The 17,799-nt window shown below is 40.7% G+C and overlaps 1 protein-coding gene across 1 annotated transcript in view; it reads right to left on the reverse strand.

The window, feature by feature from the left end:
- LOC124778822 overlaps positions 1-17,799 on the reverse strand; it is a 161,879-nt gene that overhangs the window by 67,802 nt on the left and 76,278 nt on the right. The window contains exon 4 of the mRNA XM_047253670.1: positions 3,167-3,768. Within this exon, the coding sequence (XP_047109626.1) occupies positions 3,167-3,768 (602 nt within the window). The remainder of the gene's footprint in view (positions 1-3,166; positions 3,769-17,799) is intronic.

Genomic DNA, 17,799 nt, shown 5'->3' on the forward strand with positions numbered 1-17,799 from the left:
GATTGACCAAGGACTGTTATTAAATGGTATGGAAGCATTTGATTTGGTCAGTGCATCCAGAAATGCGATTAAGCAAACTCTCATCAATACAATATCAGAGTCAAGAACCATATTTGAGAGACCTTTGACATAATGACTGGTTTCAGGCAAGGAGATAGACTTTCTCTTCTTCTTTACAATTGTACCTCAGAAAAAGTCATTTGAGGAGAATATAACAAAGGAGGAGGAAATGAAGATCAGTTTCCGTTAGGTCCCAAACTCAAAAGAGGTATGCTGGCAGTCTGGCTTTTTTTGGATGACTTGACTATTTTTGTCAACAGCCGCAGCTCAGCAACCAGGAAGATATAGCATCTTAAATAAACAGCAGAGATAGTAGGACTACAAATTTCTCTTAAGAAGAGGAAATATACAAAAATCAGCAATGGGCCACAATGGATGATAACGGACCACAAGAGGACTGGAAGAGTCAAGAAGTTTAAGTACCTAGGTGAATTAATCCAACAGAATAGGCCAGAACAAGAGGCAACTAGTATCCAGAAATCAGAGCATAGCAATCAACTAAAACCATCCATAATAAGATGGCGTTGAAGTTTACGAACATCCGAGTTAAGACATTACTGCACTCTTGTAAAACCAAAAGGTTTGTAGGCTTTGGGGAATGAACTGAAGGGGACAACTCAGCCAGTGACTTAAAGAGAGAACATAGGGCACTACAAAAGTTCTTAGGCAGCAGATGAGCTCACAGGCAAGTTTAACCGATATCCAGTTTTAAAAAATTTACAGCAAGATGAAAAAGAAGAAGAAGAAAACTGTTCTATGGGCACATCTTCCAACAGGATTTCCCATGCCTCATGAAGAAAATATAGAATTTGCTAAAACAAAGCCATTTAAGAAAAGGTGATTCAAAGAAAGTGAGAAATATACAATATGGGTGTTCTTGAATCAAATAATGACAGGTATAACATCAAAAGGTTGGTGAAATGCTATCAGGGTTTTGTGGTGGAATCAAAAACTGAAAGCTGGAGAGGGCTTTTACCAGAGGAGCAAAAGTAAGTACTAATTCATTAACTCACAAGATGCTGGCAGGACGTCAAATCTGGCTGACAAACAATACCATGAAAGTGAAAGCGAGATTGGTTGTCAACAAGCAGCCCGTAAATGCTAAGCTCAAAATATAAAATAATAAATAAGTAATTATTTTTATTATTATTGTCCTTGTCGTTGCCCTTTAATTCAATGTTCACACCTTTACAATGGTTATAATCTTAGTTTCACATAGTTTGCAACAACATCAAGAAAAGATACTGACAGAAAAATGACACAAAAGCATTTTGACAGGCACATACATGTCATTAAAACAAAAGCAACAGACTAACAGTAAAAAGAGCATTACTAGCAGCAAAACATCAAAGGATGTAGCATTTTCTTGAGGTCAATCTCAGATTTTCTGGAAATCTCTTCTGGATAATTCCTGTGCTTGACATAATTATTGGAAGTTATGAAGTTCACTAGCTCCTGCTATTTTTTATTTGGAATGCCATGTTTGAACATTTCAAACAATGGAAAATCCAGGATGGAATGTAACAATACTGTGAAAAGCAAAGTTACTACTCACAATATAGTGGAGATGCACAACAAGAAGACTGTCAAAAATATAGCTTTTGGCAAGTGAGGCCTTCATCAAGCTGGCGGACAGTTACATGCTGTTGGGGAGCATGCATGGATGAGGTGGAAAGAGGGTAGGGCAACTATGAGCAGTCAGGAGGTTAGACGGAGGGCAGCGGAGAGGGGGGCGGGATTGCGGAAAAGGATAGAAGTAAAAAGACTGGGTGCGATGGAGGAATGAGGGCTGTGTAGTGCTGGCATGGGAACAGGGAAGGGGCTGGATGGGAGAGGACATGACTAATGAAGGTTGAGGCCAAGAGGGTTATGGAAACATAGGATATACTGCTGAGAAGGCTACCATCTGCACAATTCAGAAAAGCTGGTGTTGGTAAGAAGGGTCCATATGGCACAGGCTGTAAAGCAGTCATTGAAATGAAGGATGTCTTGTTTGGCAGCGTGCTCAACAAAAGAGTGGTCCACTTGTTTCTTGGTCTTGTTTGAATATTTTTAATTTTTTTACTAAATGTTTTTAAATGTTTTTGTTACTTATGAGGAAGATACTATTCTTTTGTCACTATAATGATATCCTATTGTGACTGACTGACCAGTAGGTTGGAACTGTATGGTCAGCATACATCTGGAAATCTGGGTTTTCAAAGTTAGGGAATGGTTTCCATTTTCAGCAGGGCATTTTAATTTTTCCTTTTATTGAAGTGTCCAAAATCTCTTGGTATAGTATGTTGACTACCTCATAGTCACACTGCGTGAATGATGTACAACTATAAATAATGTGGTTCAAACTTTCAGAGAAAGAACCACACCTTCTGCACATTTTCAGTGATTTATTATAGGAAACACCTAATCCTAAATCTCCCCCAGGAAAACCTGAATTTTTGTCTATAGATCTGCTTTTGATAGCCAGTTATTTGACTACACCAAAACCACAATTCCTAAGCAGTAATGAGTTCAATCTCACATTAAGATAGCCACACGGAGATTAGTACAGGTTTTTCTGCATTTGAAGTTGTTTTCAGTAGTTCCCATGGAAACTACACCAAGTTCACATGCAGTTCGTGTACAGCACAATAAAACTTTTGAAAATCCAAGATTCCTAAGCTGTAACTGGTTTGATCTCACATCATCATTAGTTATATTAAGCGTAGTATAGGTTTTGTCTGCATTTGAAGGTGTTTTCTGTAGTTCCCATGTTTGGGCTTCATATGTTAACTAGTTTTTTGGCACCTTTGTTCCCTGATAGCCACCACTTTTATTTCTGATCAAGGGGGTTGGGATAAATTGAATAGTTTATTGAGAGATACGTTTCCGATGATCTCTTCAAATCCAAGGGAGAGCGGACCTCAACACACATGCATGCATATATTCACAGCTCATACAGCCTCTTGTCTAACTTAATACCTTAGCAAAAAGTTATTGGTGTTCTAAAATTATTCATAGTTTAAGAATTAAGTGTTGTTTTGTTAAGCTATTAATTTGCAAATGTTCTTCAACAACAGAGACTTATAAACCACAACACTTAAAACCAAGTACAATAATGACTTACCTTTGATATTTTACTTGGAGTTAGTATCCTATGGATTTGTTTTTTGATAAAACCCAAGCAAGCTGAACGACATTCACCAGAACCTTGGTCATACTGAGTTAATATGTTTACTGTATCAGTTAAAATGTTTACAGCATCTTCAAGGAGAGAATTCCTCCAGTCTCTCACAATTTTTTCCAGAATTCCTTCATCATCACCTGACAATGATTTCTCCAAATAACTAAGCACTGTCTCAACAGATTTTACAATGAGGTCATTGGCATCAGAATCACACAATATGTATTTCAAAAGACTACTTGGAATTTTCCTGTCACTTTCCTTCCCTACTTCAACACTACCATATCCTGAGTCCTCAGTCATTTGCGGCCCACTTTGCATGGTGTTTAAAGAATATACTGATTCCACGTCACAAATGGAAGTGTTATGTTCTGCACCAAATTCTTTGCCAGGATATAAGACATCTGTAGCCATGGAGTTAACAATTGTTTTCAAGACAGATGCCCTCAGAAATGTACAGGTACTAACAGCTGATTTCAGTTGCACCATTGACTGAATGAACATCAAATGAAACTCAGTCTCCTCTGTGGCATCTTCTTCAGCTCCTGAAATCACAACTTTTTGTTAGTAGTATATGAAAAAAACTATTTCAGAATCAGTTCTTAAACAAAATATATATTTAGGCATCAAAATGAATCTACTTATAAATATTACTTGTAGAGGCTCCATATATTATGACTGAAACAAAATTATAAATCTAAAAACCAACTAGGTCTGCTGATGAACAACTCTCTTTATATGTCTCTCAACAGAACACTTTAATCATTATCTTTGATTTAATTCTAGATCTTCAAGATGTTTTAGGCTATGTGTTCTTATTCGGTACCTTTTGAGCATTCTCCACAACCAGTATTCAAGATGGTAGGTTGGCTATAGCCCTACATGTGGGATTTTTTCCACATTTATATAGCTTGGCAACCATCATTTTTAAATAGAAGTAGCACTATTACTCTGCAATTTTACCCTGGTGAACACAGGTGCAGTGTCAACACAGATGTGGATCTGATTCTTGCTTTTCCTTTTTTTTTTAACTTCTGCAATCTCACTTTTATTTACATATTTATTTTAATTCTATCCTACTACATAATGGCAAGTCTTGACTGATTTTCTTCAAATTTCTACACAATACTTTAATAATGGACTAAGTGATGCTCTAATAAATGTTCAGACAGACATCAGCTATATTTTAATATGTACAGTATATAATTAACATATTTTGTATACTACTGTATAAAGACAAGTCACTGTTTAACATTGTTACCAAAAATCTCAAAATGTTCTAGACCAATTTACTTCAGATGTTTATATATACTCTAATAAACATTCAGAGGGACATAAGCTATATACTTTTTTTATATACAGGAGTTCAAAAAAAGTGTCAAATACTTTGAAAGGTAATCAGATTAAGAGCAGCCGACCAGTTGCAAAGGATAAAGTAATCTTTACCTAGGTTTCAATAGATATAAATCTATCTTCTTCAGAAGACGGCAGTATTATAATAACATGAAGCGATATGTCCTTATCGTTTTTACAAACATCTGCATAGTTTCATTAGTCAAATAAAATATAGCCCTGAGAACAGGCTTTGTCAGACAAATAAAATAGGTACATGGAAGTTGGAGAGCGCATAAGCTCTCCAACTTCCATGTACCTATTTTATTTGTCTGACAAAGCCTGTTCTCAGGGCTATATTTTACTTGACTAATGAAACTATGCAGATGTTTGTAAAAACGATAAGGACATATCGCTTCATGTTATTATAATACTGCCGTCTTCTGAAGAAGATAGATTTATATCTATTGAAACCTAGGTAAAGATTACTTTATCCTTTGCAACTGGTCGGCTGCTCTTAATCTGATTACGTGGAACCGTTGCTGTTGCGCAGCTATGTTTAAAGTACTTTGAAAGGTGGTAGTACTCATCAAAACAAGAAAAATAAGTCCAATAAATAAGGGTCCAGAAAGGCATACTTTCCGAGATAAACATGTGTTTATAGAAAGGGCTGTGTGAAGCTTGGTTGCATATATTAACACAGTCATTGCAATGGTGCTCCGTCAAATGCGTCAGCAGGGTATTATGATGTCTTACTCACAGTACTCTACCTAACATTAGGTGGTCTGCAGTCAGTTGTGTGGTTCGAGTCATTATGTAAGCTATGTTAGTTTTCATTGTGTTTATGTGCCTCATTGTACAGTCCTGCCAACCCTGAGTACGTATCATGGTGTTTTACTTTCTCCCAAATGGGGATTCAGTTATATATCTACTGTTATTGTGCTGTCTGTCTGTCTGTCTGTATGTATGCACAGATGGTGTAGAAAATTAACATTTTCTCTCTTCGACTATCTCTTAGCAATGGCAGCGTACTAATTGACAAGTGAAATGGGAGATATGATATTCTGCTATGGTTTAGCCAATGGACATAGTCTGCGAGCCCGTCTTCTCTATGCTGAGAAACATCCACAGCACAGAGTGCCCTCTGATAAGCTATTCAGCAGACTTTTCCAGCATTTAAGAGACACAGGTACACTTGCACCTCAGAAGACTAACAGTGGAAGGCCCCGCACAGTCCATATGCCTGACATGGAGGAGCATGTGCTATGTTCAGTGGAAGAAACCCCTGGGACCAGTGTGCGACAATTAGCACAGCAGAATGTTTGTCTCACATTATTGTCTGGGGGGTACTTCATCAGCAATTGCTGTACCCATATCATCTCCAGCGCATTCAGGCCCTAACGCCATAAGATTGTCATGGCAGATGGTGTTTCTGTCAGTGACTGTCGCAGAAGTGTACCACAGATCCAATGTTCACATCCAAGATTTTATTTACTGATGAGGCAGTGTTCACAAGAGATGGTGGTGTGAATTTTCATAACCATCTTCTATGGGCAGATGTAAATTTCCAAGCAATACAGGAAAGAGGGCATCAACACAGATTCTCAATCAACAGACAGGCTGGTATACTTGGCGATAGATTAATAGGACCATGTGTGTTACCACAAAGGTTGTTGTTGTGGTCTTCAGTCCTGAGACTGGTTTGATGCAGCTCTCCATGCTACCGTATACTGTGCAAGCTTCTTCATCTCCCAGTACTTATTGCAACCTACATCCTTCTGAATCTGCTTAGTGTATTCATCTCTTGGTCTCCCTCTACGATTTTTACCATCCACACTGCCCTCCAATGCTAAATTTGTGATTCCTTGATGCCTCAGAACATGTCCTCCCAACTGATCCCTTCTTCTAGTCACGTTGTGCCACAAACTCCTCTTCTCCCCAATTTTAGTCAATACCTCCTCATTAGTTATATGAGCTATCCATCTAATCTTCAGCATTCTTCTGTAGCACCACATTTCGAAAGCTTCTATTCTCTTCTTGTCCAAACTATTTATCGTCCATGTTTCACTTCCAAACATGGCTACACTCCATACAAATACTTTCAGAAACAACTTTCTGACACTTAAATCTATACTCGATGTTAACCAATTTCTCTTCTTCAGAAACGCTTTCCTTGCCATTGTCAGTCTACATTTTATATCTTCTCTACTTCGACCATCATCAGTTATTTTGCTCCCCAAATAGCAAAACTCCTTTACTACTTTAAGTATCTCATTTCCTAATCTAATTCCCTCAGCATCACCCGACTTAATTCGACTACATTCCATTATCCTCATTTTGCTTTTGTTGATGTTCATCTAATACCCTTCCTTCAAGACACTGTCCATTCCGTTCAACTGCTCTTCCAAGTCCTTTGCTGTCTCCGACAGAATTACGAAGTCATCGGCGAACCTCAACGTTTTTATTTCTTCTCCATGGATTTTAATTCCTACTCCAAATTTTTCTTTTGTTTCCTTTACTGCTTGCTCAATATACAGATTGAATAACATTGGGGAGAGGCTACAACCCTGTCTCTCTCCCTTCCCAACCACTGCTTCTCTTTCATGCCCCTTGATTCTTTATAACTGCCATCTGGTTTCTGTACAAATTGTAAATAGCCTTTCGCTCCATGTATTTTACCCCTGCCACCTTTAGAATTTAAAAGAGGGTATTCCAGTCAACGTTGTCAAAAACGTTTTCTAAGTATACAAATGCTAGAAACGTAGGTTTGCCTTTCTTTAATCTTTCTTCTAAGGTAAGTCGTAAGGTCAGTACTGCCTCACGTGTTCCAACATTTCTACGGAATCCAAACTGATCTTCCCTGAGGTCGGCTTCTACCAGTTTCTCCATTCATCTGTAAAGAATTCGCGTTAGTATTTTGCAGCTGTGACTTATTAAACTGATAGTTCGGTGATTTTCACATCTGTCAACACCTGCTTTCTTTGGGATTGTAATTATTATATTCTTCTTGAAGTCTGAGGGAATTTCGCCTGTCTCGTACATTGTGCTCACCAGATGGTAGAGTTTTGTCAGGACTGGCTCTCCCAAGGCCATCAGTAGTCCTAATGGAATGTTGTCTACTCCCGGGGCCTTGTTTCGACTCAGGTCTTTCAGTGCTCTGTCAAACTCTTCACGCAGTATCGTATCTCCCATTTCATCTTCATCTACATCCTCTTCCATTTCCATAATATTGTCCTCAAGTGCATCGCCCTTGTATGGACCCTCTATATACTCCTTCCACCTTTCTGCTTTCCCTTCTTTGCTTAGAACTGGGTTTCCATCTGAGCTCTTGATATTCATACAAGTGGCTCTCTTTTCTCCAAAGGTCTCTTTAATTTTCCTGTAGGCAGTATCTACCTTACTCCTAGTGAGATAAGGCTCTACATCCTTGCATTTGTCCTCTAGCCATGCCTGCTGAGCCATTTTACACTTCCTGTCGATCTAATTTTTGAGACGTTTGTATTCCTTTTTGCCTGCTTCAATTACTGCACTTTTATATTTTCTCCTTTCATCAATTAAATTCAATATTTCTTCTGTTACCCAAGGATTTCTGCTAGCCCTCATCTTTTTACCTACTTGATCCTCTGCTGCCTTCACTACTTCATCCCTCAGAGCTACCCATTCCTCTTCTACTGTACTTCTTTCCCCCATTCCTGTCAATTGTTCCCTTGTGCTCTCCCTGAAACTCTGTACAACCTCTGGTTTAATCAGTTTATCCAGATCCCATCTCCTTAAATTCCCACCTTTTTGCAGTTTCTTCAGTTTTAATCTACAGTTCATAACCAACAGATTGTGGTCAGAGTCCACATCTGCCCCTGGAAATGTCTTACAATTTAAAACCTGGTTCCTAAATCTCTGTCTTACCATTATATAATCTATCTGATACCTTTTAGTATCTCCAGGATTCTTCCATATATACAACCTTCTTTCATGATTCTTGAACCAAGTGTTAGCAATGTGTAAGTTATGCTCTGTGCAAAACTCTACTAGGCGGCTTTGTCTTTCATTTCTTACCCCCAATCCATATTCCTGTACTATGTTTCCTTCTCTCCCTTTTCCTACTTTCGAATTCCAGTCACCCATGACTATTAAATTTTCGTCTCCCTTCACTACCTGAATAATTTCTTTTATCTCATCATACATTTCATCAATTTCTTCATCATCTGCAGAGCTAGTTGGCATATAAACTTGTACTACTGTAGTAGGCATGTGCTTCGTGTCTATCTTGGCCACAATAATGCGTTCACTATGCTGTTTGTAGTAGCTTCCTCACAGTACCATTTTTTTAAATTCATTATTAAACCTACTCCTGCATTACCCCTATTTGATATTGTATTTATAACCCTGCATTCACCTGACCAAAAGTCTTGTTCCTCCTGCCACCGAACTTCACTAATTCCCACTATATCTAACTTTAACCTATCCATTTCCCTTCTTAAATTTTCTAACCTACCTGCCCAATTAAGGGATCTGACATTTCATGCTTCGATCTGTAGAACACCAGTTTTCTTTCTCCTAATAATGACGTCCTCTTGAGTAGTCCCCTCCCCAGAGATCCGAATGGGGGACTATTTTACCTCGGGAATATTTTACCGAAGAGGACGCCATCATCATTTAACCATACAGTAAAGCTGCATGCCCTCGGGAAAAATTACGACTGTAGTTTCCCCTTGCTTTCAGCCATTTGTAGTACCAGCACAGCAAGGCCGTTTTGGTTAGTGTTACAAGGCCAGATCAGTCAATCATCCAGACTGTTGCCCCTGCAACTACTGAAAAGGCTGCTGACCCTCTTCAGGAACCACATGTTTGTCTGGCCTCTCAACAGATACCCCTCCATTGTGGTTGCACCTATGGTACGGCCATCTGTATCGCTGAGGCACGCAAGCCTCCCCACCAATGGCAAGGTCCATGGTTCATGCGGGAGGGGGGGGGGGGGGGGGAGGACCTTTTGTTATGGGAACGGAATTGGTCAACGCCACGCCAATCAACGATGTGTGAAGCTACAGGGCCACATTTTCAACGAATGCCAGCAGGTACAACAACAACCAGGTATACTTCAAACGCTGCATCATTCCTTATGCAGGGCGGCAGAGGCGTACATAGTCATGAATGGATGCCACATAGAACACCTCCTGTAAACATGTATTTATTGTAGAAAGTATGCATTTCTGGATCCATGTTTATTATACTTACCTCAGAAAGCATACATTTCCGGACCCATCTTCCACATAAGACTACATCAGTCTCATATATGACCGAAAACTTGACCCACTGATCGCAGACTTTATCAACAATATATCAAGCTCATGCATTGATCAGAGTACCATAAGACTACATCAGTCTCATATATGACCGAAAACTTGACCCACTGATCGCAGACTTTATCAACAATATATCAAGCTCATGCATTGATCAGAGTACCATGTCAGGCACCAATGTCTGCTTACTGAGCGATGTGTCACAAAATAGAATCAGATTTTCCATGCCAGATTCCATGCACCACGCACTTTTCGACCAAATTAATGACCTGGCTCACCCATGCGTCTTAGCGACAATACGGCTGATGACCAAACGATTCGTGTGACCTAATGCCAGATGGGACTGCCACAGATAGGGTCAGACCTGTCTGCCATCCCAATGCAGAAAGATTGGGCACCACGCACCACCAGCACTCGGTCGCTTCAAGGTACCACACACCCTATTCCAGCGTATTCATATGGATCTGATCATGACATACTTTCCAAATCAGAAGGGTTTATATAAATATTATCAGTCATCGACCATTTCTCATGCTGGGATCCCTTTCAAAAGATATCATGGGTGAATCCACGACCTGTGCATCCATTGAAGTATGGATATCCCACTTGAGTTGCCCTGAGACAATCACTTCTGACTAGGATGTCAATTTGAGTTGGGTTTCTTTGAAGCCCTCTGTGGCACAAAATGAAATTGAACAACAGTGTACCATCCACAAAGTAATGGGTTGGTGGAACGCTGGCACCAAACGCTGAAGACTGCACTCATATGCTACACAGATAGCTGGATAGAAGCACTGCCCTGGGTCTTGCTCGGTATTCATACCTTTAAGTAAGATCTATTGGCCTTTCTGGCAGAAGTAGTGTATGGGGAAACCTCCACCCTTCTTGCAGACTTCGTACAACCAGCACCAACACCTATGTCGACTAAACTCCCAGCTCTGGCACAATACATAAAACAACACATCTGTACCTCTCAAATTTCATCCCCAATGGCACACACAATACAAATAACAACTGTGCACAAAGTGCTGTCACAGTGTTAATTCATGATGCTCCGTGACAATTATAGCCCCCCCCCCCCCCCCTTGAACCATGCACCTTGCCGTTGGTAGGGAGGCTTGCGTGCCTCAAACGATACAGATAGCCGTACAGTAGGTGCAACCACAACGGAGGGGTATCTGTTGAGAGGCCAGACAAACGTATGGTTCCTGAAGAGGGGCAGCAGCCTTTTCAGTAGTTGCAGGGGCAACAGTCTGGATGATTGACTGATCTGGCCTTGTAACACTAACCAAAACGGCCTTGCTGTGCTGGTACTACAAACGGCTGAAAGCAAGGGGAAACTACAGTCGTAATTTTTCCCGAGGGCATGCAGCTTTACTGTATGGTTATATGATGATGGCGTCCTCTTGGGTAATATATTCCGGAGGTAAAATAGTCCCCCATTCGGATCTCCGGGCGGGGACAACTCAAGAGGATGTCGTTATCAGGAGAAAGAAAACTGGCATTCTACGGATCGGAGCGTGGAATGTCAGATCCCTTAATCGGGCAGGTAGGTTAGAAAATTTAAAAAGGGAAATGGATAGGTTAAAGTTAGATATAGTGGGAATTAGTGAAGTTCAGTGGCAGGAGGAACAAGACTTCTGGTCAGATGAATACAGGGTTATAAATACAAAATCAAATAGGGGTAATGCAGGAGTAGGTTTAATAATGAATAAAAAAATAGGAGTGCAGGTAAGCTACTACAAACAGCATAGTGAAAGTATTATTGTGGCCAAGATAGACACGAAGCCCATGCCTACTACAGTAGTACAACTTTATATGCCGACTAGCTCTGCAGATGACGAAGAAACTGAAGAAATGTATAATGAGATGAAAGAAATTATTCAGGTAGTGAAGGGAGACGAAAATTTAATAGTCATGGGTGACTGGAATTCGAAAGTAGGAAAAGGGAGAGAAGGAAACATAGTACAGGAATATGGATTGGGGGTAAGAAATGAAAGAGGAAGCCGTCTGATAGAATTTTGCACAGAGCATAACTTACACATTGCTAACACTTGGTTCAAGAATCATAAAAGAAGGTTGTATACGTGGAAGAATCCTGGAGATACTAAAAGGTATCAGATAGATTATATAATGGTAAGGCAGAGATTTAGGAACCAGGTTCTAAATTGTAATACATTTCCAGGGGCAGATGTGGACTCTGACCACAATCTATTGGTTATGAACTGTAGATTAAAACTGGAGAAACTGCAAAAAGGTGGGAATTTAAGGAGATGGGACCTAGATAAACTGACTAAACCAGAGGTTGCAAAGAGTTTCAGGGAGAGCATAAGGGAACAATTGACAGGAATGGGGCAAAGAAATACAGCAGAAGAAGAAGAATGGGTAGCTCTGAGGGATGAAGTAGTGAAGGCAGCAGAGGATCAAGTAGGTAAAAAGACGAGGGCTAGTAGAAATCGTTGGGTAACAGAAGAAATATTGAATTTAATTGATGAAAGGAGAAAATACAAAAATGCAGTAAATGAAGCAGGCAAAAAGGAATACAAAATTCCCAAAAATGAGATCAACAGGAAGTGCAAAATGGCTAAGCAGGCATGGCTGGAGGACAAATGTAAGGATGTAGAGGCTTATCTCACTAGAGGTAAGATAGATACTGCCTACAGGAAAATTAGAGAGACCTTTGGAGAAAAGAGAGCCACTTGTATGAATATCAAGAGCTCAGATGGAAACCCAGTTCTAAGCAAAGAAGGGAAAGCAGAAAGGTGGAAGGAGTATATAGAGGGTCTATACAAGAGCGATGCACTTGAGGACAATATTATGGAAATGGAAGAGGATGTAGATGAAGATGAAATGGGAGATACGATACTGCGTGAAGAGTTTGACAGAGCACTGAAAAACCTGAGTCGGAACAAGGCCCCGGGAGCAGACAACATTCCATTAGAACTATTGACGGCTTTGGGAGAGCCAGTCCTGACAAAACTCTACCATCTGGTGAGCATAATGTACGAGACAGGCGAAATTCCCTCAGACTTCAAGAAGAATATAATAATTCCAATCCCAAAGAAAGCAGGTGTTGACAGTTGTGAAAATTACCGAACTATCAATTTAACAAGTCACGGCTGCAAAATACTAACGCGAATTCTTTACAGACGAATGGAAAAACAGGTAGAAGCCGACCTTGGGGAAGATCAGTTTGGATTCTGTAGAAATATGAGGACACGTGAGGCAATACTGACCCTACGACTTATCTTAGAAGAAAGATTAAGGAAAGGGAAACCTACGTTTCTAGCATTTGTAGACTTAGAGAAAGCTTTTGACAATGTTGACTGGAATACTCTCTTTCAAATTTTAAAGGTGGCAAGACTGCCTGGTCATCGTCAAAGAAAGGATACAACATACAAGGTACAAACTTGGTAGTAATGCATGCAGTTTATAGAATTGCTATGTCTGTTAACCTGCCAATTTCTCATCTGTCAACTGGGAGTGGGTCAAAATGTCGATGGCAGCTGATCAAAGAGCTCACCATAGCAATATAAAAGAAACAAAGTAATTTGAGCAACTTGCAACCATGTAAATATCAGTAACTTCTCATGGAATGGCACACATTGTCATCAACCTGTTAAACAAGGACCTGGAACAAAGAGCCACCTTAGCCCTTAATGGACTGAATTTCGCTCCTACACGTACCTATTGTGGAGTTCATTAGTGGAGTGTGAACAGGTGGTACGGCATATCTCACATCTAACATCAGCAGAGAGAGAGAGAGAGAGAGAGAGAGAGAGAGAGAGAGAGAGAGAGAGAGAGAGAGAGAGAGAGAGGGGCTGTGTGCATTGTGGAAAATGAAGATCTTGTGGTACTTCTGCCTAACAAGGGAAATACCACAGTTGTTCTTAATTGGAATCTGGATGATGATGTAGGTGCTGCTGCTGGTGGTGATAATAATAATAATAATAAGAAGAAGAATAATAATAATATATGATGATCTCAAAAATGCCAACATCATATCCACAGAGTGGAGGTCTGTTGAGTTTTCTGACGAAAGCTGGGTCTGCCTTGGTGCCCGTAATGGCTGCTGTGTTGGCTAGGTGGAGGTCAGTTGAGGGCCCACAACCAACCTGCCTGTGTGCTAGACACACTGGACCTACTCTTGCAGTTACGATCAGAGATTCAAGTTCATATGATAGCAGGAGCACTCTCATGGTTATCCTACGCACCTACGTGATTTGATCGGTTGTGTTACCAATCAAGAATAGTGTTCCAAGAGGTGTTTTCCAACAGCATAACACTCACCCTCATGCTGCTGTCGTATCCCAACATTCTCTACAGATTTTTGACATGGTGCCTTGGCCTGCTCGATGACAGATCTATCTCCAATTCAGGCACTTACGTGGTATCATTGGACAGCTCCAGCATCATCCACAAACAGTATTAACCATCCCTGTATTGACTGACCAAGTGCAACAGGCTGACATCCAGCACCTGCACAACTCAATGTGTCCATATTTGGATGTTTGCATTTAACATTTTACCTGGCAGCCAGAGACAGTGGTGTGCTGTGTTTGCATGAATGTGTGCGTTTATGTTGTCTAATTCAGAAGTAAGCCTTTTGGATTTATTTGTTTAGTAGTCTTTTTGTTGTGCTTGTCTGACTCAACATCTCCACTACATGGTGAGTACCAATCTAATCTTTCAACGATTTCATCAATGAGAATTTGGTATACAAGTCCAAAAAATCACAAGCAAAGCCCTGCACTGCTACTGGAATGTCCTGGAATTTAAAAAGTATCTTACTTATAGAATGAGATTTTCACTCTACAGTGGACTGTGTGCTGATATGAAACTTCCTGGTAGATTAAAACTGTGCCAGACCGAGACTCGAACTCGGGACCTCTGCCTAGGTACAGTTTTAATCTTCGAGGAAGTTTTAAATCAGCGCAAACTCCGCTGCAGAGTGAAAATCTCATTATGAAAACATCCCCCACGCTGTGGCTGAGCCATGTCTCCGCAATATCCTTTCTTTCAGGAGTGCTGGTTCTGCAACGTTTGCAGGAGAGCTTCTGTAAAGTTTGAAAGGTAGGAGACAGAGGTACTGGCAGAAGTAAAGCTGTGAGGACGGGGCACGAGTCGTGCTCGGGTAGCTCAATGGTAGAGCACTTGCCTGCGGAAGGCAAAGGTCCCGAGTTGGAGTCTCGGTCTGGCACAAAGTTTTAATCTGCCAGGAAACTTCATATCTTTCTTATGTTTTCAAGTGATATTTCATCCTCTGTCGCTTCTCTTTCTTCCTCTTTGTTTCCACACTACTTCTTTTCATCTTCATCTTTCTGAATCTCATTTTTGGTTGAAATGCCTTTTAATTTAGTCCACAGTCTTTTTAAACTGGGCTGCCTTGACCAAATTCCTTGCTTCCGCAACCATGAGAAAGCATTTTTTTAAATTCAATTTTTGGTGACAAGAGACAATGCCTTCTGCACTTTCATCTTCTATCAAAAGCTTCCTCAACAGCTGTCTTCTGTAATGTTGCTTCACAGTTTCAGTAACTGATTGGTCCGTTGGCTGCAGCCATCTTCTCTATCAAGAAGGCTTTCTGTGGGGTGGGTGAGTGAACTGTCCAGAATTAACATCTTTCCCTATGGCCTTATGGTATTTTATTCTTTTTACATCAGGTACAAAAACTGAACTGTGCCAGTACCAAAACAAAGTGCAGTCATTCAGGCCTTTGGTTGATTATTGTAAAATATGCAAAGTTTTTAACATTTTTCAAAGCCTGGGGGTTTCTCATTTTTATTATTGAGAGAAGGGGTATTTTGCAATTTTCCATAGAGTTAGCACAGTTCAGCGTAATAAAGCAAACAAACATGATCTGAACAGGTCTTGAAGGCCAAATGATACTGACTGGCTGCCATATCATCCTCAGCCCTTAGGCATCACCAGATGTGGATATGGAGGAGGATGTGGTCAGTACACTGCTCTCCCAGCCATTGTCAGTTTCCGCAATTGGTCTCACTACTTCTCAATCAAGTAGCTCCTCAATTGACCACACAAGGGCTGAGTGCACCCCAGTCTGCCACTCGGCAGACCTGGACAGTGACCCATTCACATGCTAGCTAAGTTCGACAGTGCTTAATTTTGGTGATCTGATGGGAACTGGTGTTACCACTGCAGCAAGGCCATTGCCTAGTTCAGCATAGTAACCCAGTCTTTAGTAACCATAAGGTCGAGAGCACTGGTTTCCCTTTTAGAAACTACAGATGTTTCCACCAATGCTTTTTACATAAGTCCTGTCTCATCTGTATTGTTTAAAAATTCAGGGTCATAAGATCCTAAATTTTGAATAAAATTTTCTACTTGGGGTCTGCTGATAGGTTTTCACCACTTAAACCTAACTCACAAATATCGTGACGTGCCTTGAAATTCCATTGCCAGCTATTGCTCACTTTAAATGAAGACAACCTGTTGATTTTCTTGGCTAAAAGTTATGCTTTTTCACAAACAATCAGCCCTAGAAGAGGTCCTTCCAAAGCCTGCTGCTGCAGAAACCACCCGGCCTCTTCAAGCCCATTCTTCTCTGCCACTTTCACCACCCTTCTCACTGAACTCCCACTGCATTCTCAAGAACAAACACAATGTTTAAAATTAAGGACTTGTTTTTTATGTCTGCTATTGTTGATATTCCCATGCTAAACATCTCATCTAACTGAGACCCGAGTTTCTCCTGGCGTATACAACTTTCAAATAACTTCTGGGAATTCAGCCAGGTAACACTTTCAGCGACTGCCGATATTTCGGCGGGAGAACACCCCACCATTTTCTTTAGATACGTTGACGATACTTTTGTTGTTTGGCCTCATGGTAGGAAGAATTTGAATGCCTTTCTAGAACATCTGAACTCGATCCACCTGAACATTCGTTTTACGATGGAGGTGGAAGAGGATGGTTGCCTTCCCTTTCTTGGCGTGTTGGTTAGGAGGAAGGATGATGGATCATTGGGACATGCAGTCTACAGGAAACATACTCACACCGACTTACAAGCTAATAGTTGTCACCATCCGGATCAGCGTGATGGGGTACTTCGTACCTTGGTACACAGGGCACATGTCGTTTCTGGAGCTGAGACTTTGCCAGCTGAGCTGTCCCATCTTGAAGTTACATTTCGTCAAAATGGTTATAGTGATAGACAGATTGAGCGTGCATAATGCTATCGACCAACTGTACATCGGGTGATTGATGATAATTCTGAGTCAACACCTAAGTCTACTGCCTTTTTGCCTTACGTAGGAAACACGTCCAACAAGATCGGTCGTATTTTACAGAAATACGATGTGAAATGTGTTTTCCGACCTCCATCTAAAATTAGAGCACTTTTGAGTTCCGTTAAGGATGATCTTGGACTGCGTAAGGCGGGTGTATATCGTATTCCTTGCAGCTGTGGCATGGCATATATTGGTCAAACTATCAGGACCGTGGAGGACCGATGAATTGAGCATAAACGGCACACACGATTACAGCAGCCAAACAGATCTGCTATTGCCGAACATTGCTTGGATACTGGTCATCCCATGTTATATAATAACACCGATATTTTGGCACGCACGTCCAGCTATTAGGACTGTGTTATTAGAGAGGCAGTTGAGATTAAATTAGCGAGCAACCTCATTAACAGGGATGGAGGATGGAGGTTTCTGTTTAAACTCTGTTTGGAATCCGGCTCTCTCCCTTGTCAAAAAACAGAGGGACAGAGTCAATGCTACCTCACCTGCGAATTCAACCGGGATGGAGGATGGAGGTTTCTGTTTAAACTCTTTTTGGAATCCGGCTCTCTCCCTTGTCAAAAAACAGAGGGACAGAGTCAATGCTACCTCACCTGCGAATTCATAGTCTCACTATCGATAGCTCTGACTTTGGTCATCTTTGGTGGCACTAGTGTTCAGTGTGTGTGTTATCTTTCCT

This window comes from Schistocerca piceifrons, chromosome 1 (assembly GCF_021461385.2).
Source record: "Schistocerca piceifrons isolate TAMUIC-IGC-003096 chromosome 1, iqSchPice1.1, whole genome shotgun sequence".
In the NCBI taxonomy this organism is placed as follows: domain Eukaryota; kingdom Metazoa; phylum Arthropoda; class Insecta; order Orthoptera; family Acrididae; genus Schistocerca; species Schistocerca piceifrons.